General features: G+C 49.1%; 1 protein-coding gene across 1 annotated transcript in view; it reads right to left on the reverse strand.

Annotated features, from left to right (window-relative positions):
• Window positions 1–4,156, reverse strand: part of CFAP299 (cilia and flagella associated protein 299) — a gene marked incomplete at its 3' end in the record, with an annotated part of 226,012 nt that extends 221,856 nt beyond the window's left edge. The window contains exons 1-2 of the mRNA XM_080343534.1: window positions 4,008–4,156; window positions 1,900–2,021 (exon numbers count right to left, since the gene is read on the reverse strand). Of these exons, the coding sequence (XP_080199660.1) occupies window positions 1,900–2,021; window positions 4,008–4,100 (215 nt within the window). The 5' untranslated portion in view covers window positions 4,101–4,156. The remainder of the gene's footprint in view (window positions 1–1,899; window positions 2,022–4,007) is intronic.
• Between the last annotated feature and the right edge of the window lie 1,844 nt (window positions 4,157–6,000).

The following is a 6,000-nucleotide window of genomic DNA, read 5'->3' on the forward strand; positions in this document are numbered from 1 at the left end:
TAAAATAGCCCACTTAACCCTATGAATCAGCCCTGACACCACCACCTACAAACTAATGGGAAATTTAACAAAGAGTAACCACAAAAAAAAGGACAGTAGGGCAGAATATCCACTCAAGACATCAAAGAGAGAAGTAACTGACCTGAGAGCTCTGGCTTTAGTTCTTTTTCACTCATCTCTGCACGCAGAACTGAAATTGCTATAAGAGTAACTAAAAATGTTCACTGGTTTAGAAACACACTTTACAAGAACATTACAAGGCCAACCAGTCAGTCATTTGAGCTCAACTCTTACTCTCTTGATGTCATCAGCACTGTCACCATCAGCCTCATCTGGTTGCAAAGTACATCTCGGCACGAGCTACCAAATCTTACAAGTCTAAACATGTATTCAAATCAAACAAACACAGTCTTTTTTTTCTTTATTCAAATATTAAGCCTTTGATTTTGCAAAATTAATTTATCCATACAGTGAGATGAACAGTTAATTCTTAAAACAAAAGTCACCTTATGCCTAGAATTGAAGTTTGATACAGGATTGTACATGAAGTATAGCAATAACTTAACTACACAGCACACACGTTCTCAGCCCACAAATATTACGAAATACATTTGATACATGTTGTTAAACTGTTAAATGACAATTTCACAATAGTAGGAAAAGCACCACAGGAGAATAATCCCCCTCAGTGGCTATACTATTCACAAACCATGCTGATAAAGTACTGTAATAATGTTACTTAGCTTCATGTAGCAAGGCACCAAAAAAATGTTCCCTACTCACGGGGGCTGTTTATTTTTCTCAAGAGGCTAAGAAAAGAAGAAACCACAAAAGTAAACAGCTAAATGTTTTAAGATCTGCAGAATGGTTAAACAGAATACAGAAAGTGTAAAAATAAAAAGGTAGGAGAGCTTTACTGCAAAGCATTGAATTACCAGTGGAATTTTTTGTGAAATGTGCATGGTGCAGCTATATACGCTGTAAGAAGTATGAGATTGGCAAATGACAAAACAAACTCACAAAAAGCCTAAAAAAAATAACATATACATATGTTTCAACTCCCTTTGTCAGAGACATTTGGAGAGAAAAATCGACTCTCCCCTCAAAGGCTTTTGGAAACAGAAACAAAATAGTCCACATAAAAGAGCAGGCACTTTGTAACACTGTCCAAGGAGACCCTCATCCTGTCTAAGCCACTTAAAACTCTTCCCAAGTGCTAGTTCTCACAGACCCTTGCGTGATTTGCTTCAGATACCGTACGTAGTGTGCACTCTCACAGCAATCCCAGTCTCCCTGACCCCAGCGAACACTTGCAAGGAACCAAGTACAAGCTTACCCATTGCTGCTCACAGGAAAAGAACTCTAGACTACATTACTCCATAAACTCAGTCCTCAAAGCCTAAAAACTGATCAGCAAAGAAAGAATATTCTCCATTCTCATATGACACCCCTTTTCCATCAGTATGTTTTCTGTCTTGTACCCATCAATCCCAGAATTCTCAAGTGTTATAAAACACATATTTCTTGGCTATAACTTCAAAAGGATGATCCAGGTATTAAAGTGCACTTATTTGTAACCAAGTAGCAGTATTTAGGTGTCTCAAACACATTTACCACATAAGAACATGGTTGCCTCATTTCTCTTAGACATCCATGGTATTGGAGCCTAGGTGAAGGGTGACAAGAAAAAAACAGCACTCCCTGCAGCATCCCTGACATACAGAACTCAGCTTTCGAGGACTAGTAGCTCGTGATACAACACTTTTTTGACCTGGGAAGGAAATCAGTGGAGGCTGCAAAGTCGTGGTGCAGACACGGTTCCCGCTCCTGAAAGCTCCAGGGCAGGTGCCTAGCAAGGTGCACCGATGGTGTGGAGGGCCCGGGCAGGCAGGCACTTACTTCTGGGGGGCCACCGCCGTGAGTTCCGCGGCCGGCGCCCTGGCCTCGAACTCCTCTCGCTGCAGCACGTTCCCGGAGCCGCGGAAGCCCAGTTCCACCAGCTGCCGCCCCACCTCCTCGCTCTGAGGGAAGGAAAACACAGACAGGGAGCTCGGTTAGCGACAAGACACCGGGGACGCGCCCCCCACAACTCCTGCCGCCCCCGAACACCGAGAGCCGGCGCCAGCGGAGGGCGCCACCTAGCGGCCCGGTGGTCAGTCGGTCCTAGCGCCCCCGAGGCTCCAGGACGGTCCCGGTGGTGCGGGCGGTGCCGGGACGGCCCCGGCCCAGCCCCGGTACTCTCCCGGGGCGCGCGGACACACACCTCCGCTCCGAGCCGCGGCTACCCGCCTCTCCGCAGGGGCCGCACCCCGCGCCGCGGCCAGCAGCGCTACTCCCGCCTGCCACCGGCTTTGGTGTCACAATGGCAGGTCGAACCTAGCGAGACAGTCCTGGGTGACGCGACCCGAGAACGTAACTCAGGAAATGGGAAGGTGCATCTGCATAACACCTGCTTGAAATCAGCTGTGCTGGGGCAGTCAGGAGCTGCTCATCAGGTAGGGCTGCAGCCACGTGCAGGCTCTGCCTCAGGCAAGCCTAATAACGACTCACATGGACAGCAATGCCAGATGATGACAGATGTCTGGTCACCGTTGTCCAAGAGGGGTTTGGGTACTGGGGGTGCTCAATGCTATTGCAGCCCCTGGCGTCCCTGAAACATTGCAGGAAGCAGCAACCAAAGCTCAGCAGCTGAAGCCGAGCAGTTTCTTTCCCATCTTCCTCTACCTGCACCACACCCAGGAAAGGACACGTGTTCCTCTTTTTATACCTCCAACTGGAAACCAATTCATGAGTTTTAAGTAACATCCACACAGGAGAGTAGCACTGACAATTTAAGTGCTGGGGCAGGAGGTGGCTGAGCTGGAGGTGAGGTATTTCCTCCCAAAGCCAGGACATCTGATGAGCCCTGACAGGTGAAGCACCCCAGGAAATAACACCTGCTGCTTCCACCCCATCCAGGCACTCCAGCCAACTCTTCCCAGCCTGCAGGAAGGCTGCTAGACCACATCCTGATTTTTTAAAGCCAAACGGAGATAGGTAGATGCTTACTGAGAGCAAATCCGTACACTATGGCAACTGTTTTCAATACCACCTGCCTCGTAAGACAGAAAACCTTTTGTGACATTTCCCCAAAGTGTTTTCCACCAAGCAATGTGCACTATCATTTTTAGAGGTCAAAATTTTAGTAGTCAGCACCCTTCAAATATCATTGTGATGTGACTTGTTCAACTATACACATCCCTTGGAATGATTCAGCCTAAAAATCATGGTTAATAAGCAACAGACCCGTGCAAGATCTTCCCAGTTTTGGTTAACAATCAAGCCAGTGCTAACTTGAAGCTGCCTTTATACGTCAAAGCCAGCCCTACAGTCTTCATCTCATACCTGTAGACACACAGGATCTTTGTTGCCACATTTTGTTTCTCTGGGTGAGTATCAACAGTAAACACTACAAACCAAACAGCTCTTTGTATGAAAGGCTTTGTAGTCCAGACCTGCACCTCAAAGCTTTCTCATGAGCAGCCCACTGCTCCAGCTAGCCCCACTCAGTCTGTCAGGCCAGCCACACACAAACGCCACTGCATGTCCCCCTGCTTCACAGCCATCACACTGTTCACTGACTTCATCACAGTTATAGGGGGTCTATCTGTATGTGAGAGCTGCACCACTTTTCTGTGGAGATAGTTTGTGCAGGGGGAAGCAGGCCAGTTCATTCCCTGAGGATGTGGGGTTTATTAATGAGACAGTTGCAGTTAACGAGCACAGAAATCTTCACAAGGTAACAACGTGCCTGACTCCCCTCAGGAGCTAATTAATGACCTGCCACGGCAAAAATTCAGACCTCTCCCACTGCGACTGCTTCCTCCCAGAGCCCAGGCCCGCGGCCCACACAGGGACCTTCCCCACCACGGGCACACCGGGACGGGGCAGCCTACCCCAGCTGCTCTCACCAGGGGAGACCTGGACCCAGCGGGCAGCACAGAAACAGCGTCCCGCCTCCCACTGACCTCCAGATAGTACATGTCCAACGCCGTCAACTGCGACTCCAGGTACTCTTCGTAGCTGCGGAAGGACAGCGCGGGGGTGGCGGCCGCCGCCATTCCGCCCGCTGCGACCGCGTCCGTGGTAACGGACCGCCCAGTCCCGCCCAATAACGGATCGCACGTGCCGCCCAGTCCCGCCCAATCAGCGCTCGCGCGCGGCGTTCCCCGGGCCGTGGAGTTGCAGGCGGGGGGATCTCGGCAGCACACACAGGCTCCCCGGCAAACCCCACCGGGTCACGGCAGCGTGCAGCCCCCCGGGGAGCGGGAAGGGGATGCTGCTTGGGTTGGTTTTTTTTTGTTGCTTTGGGGAATTTTCTTTTTCGCGGGAGGAAGGGAGGGGGGAAGAGTTGGCGCTGCACATCAGAGTGGTGAAAGCTGGGCACCCTGCCGTTGGGCGTTAGGGTACGGCAGCTGGTGCTCAGCCTCTGCTGCAGCATTGCATGGGGCAAAAGAGACTGGAACCGAGGTGTCACTGCCAAGCAGTGCAGCCACAGGACATGCAAAAGCAAATGAAAGTGGGAAAACCAATTTATCCTGCACCCCTATTTCCCTCCCTGCCCTGTTAATGCAAGCACATGCAGCCTTTGTTGGAAACCTCCAGAAGCCCACCATGCTGCACCTCATACACTGATTTTTTAAGACGTGTGGTTGCCTAGTTTTAGGCCACTGTTCCAGTGCAGAGTTTTTTTGGTCATCCCCCTTCGAAGCAGCAGAAATGAAGCCATATTAGGGCCCTTTGTGAAGGCAGGTGACAGCAAGGCATGTCTGCAGCTGATGGCTCAACAGATCCTGCACTGGGCTCTGCCAAAGGGACCCAAGCTGTAAAATGTTGCAACTGGGGAGAGTAGGACCTTAGAAAGTATTGGGAAAGTTTGGAAAATGATGTACCTCTGCAGTAGCATCTGCAGAAGTTTAAAAAAAAAAAAAAAAAAAAAAAAAAAAGGAAGAGGGGCAATGTGGTTTTCTTTTTCGTTTCAGAAAAAATGCACCCAACAAATGGAGCACAAGCAGGGCATGCAGCTCAGCACACATCACCCCAGTCCCTGTAGTTCCTTTCCCAGCCCCGCACACACTTGCACTTCCTTTGGAGATGGCAGTTTTTTGAAAAGGAACTTGGGAATCTCCTTAATTTTTTTCATTTCCAGCTTGTTCTTCCCAGCACCACAGTTATGTCAGGTAGGAGAACAACAACAACAACAAACAAACAAAATAATAAAAAAACAAATGAACAAAACAAACAAAAAAACCCCACAAAACACCAATATACCATGCCAGCCCCCAAATTCTCAAAATACAAGGTGTTTCAGGCAGTCTTTCCACCACTGGGTGATAAGCTTAATTTGGAGTTACTCCCTTTGGGAGGCAACATGCAAATAGTGCACCCTGTGGTGGACACCAGCCCTGCCCAGAGGAACGCATGGCAGAGCAAGCTGGCTGGTGTAAAACATCACCTTTGCAGAGCAAAAAAGAAAGTCAGGTGCTCCTGGGAGACTTTATATTTGTTTTAACACTTGCTAATGTCATGCTTTGAGGTGCATTTACAGAGGCACCACATCTCTCTCCATGCAATACTTTGCCTAATCACAACATCTGAGACTTTAGATCTGGAAAGCCTGCAGGAAAACATTACTCAGAAAGCAAATGGAAGGGGGAAAAAAAAGGGCAAATTTTAGGTATTGATACACGTTGTGCAGTGGCACCATTTTTAGCCTTGCTGACAAAGAGCTTGGAGGCATCATGCTAGCATCTGACAATGGTTAGCTTCATACATCTGTATTATCTTCATACGACCCAGCTCCCTCACCACTGTGTGCTGCCAGGCTCGTACCAGCCCTGCTCTGAGCCTGCTCCATGATTAAAATTTCTTTAAAGGCCTCCGGTCCCTCACCCAAGGCCACTGGGCAGGCAGATGCAAACCACCACCCCCGCCACACTTAATTCCAGCAGGCAGACCTCC

This window comes from Nesoenas mayeri (genome assembly GCF_963082525.1).
Source record: "Nesoenas mayeri genome assembly, chromosome: 4".
Lineage (NCBI taxonomy): Eukaryota > Metazoa > Chordata > Aves > Columbiformes > Columbidae > Nesoenas > Nesoenas mayeri.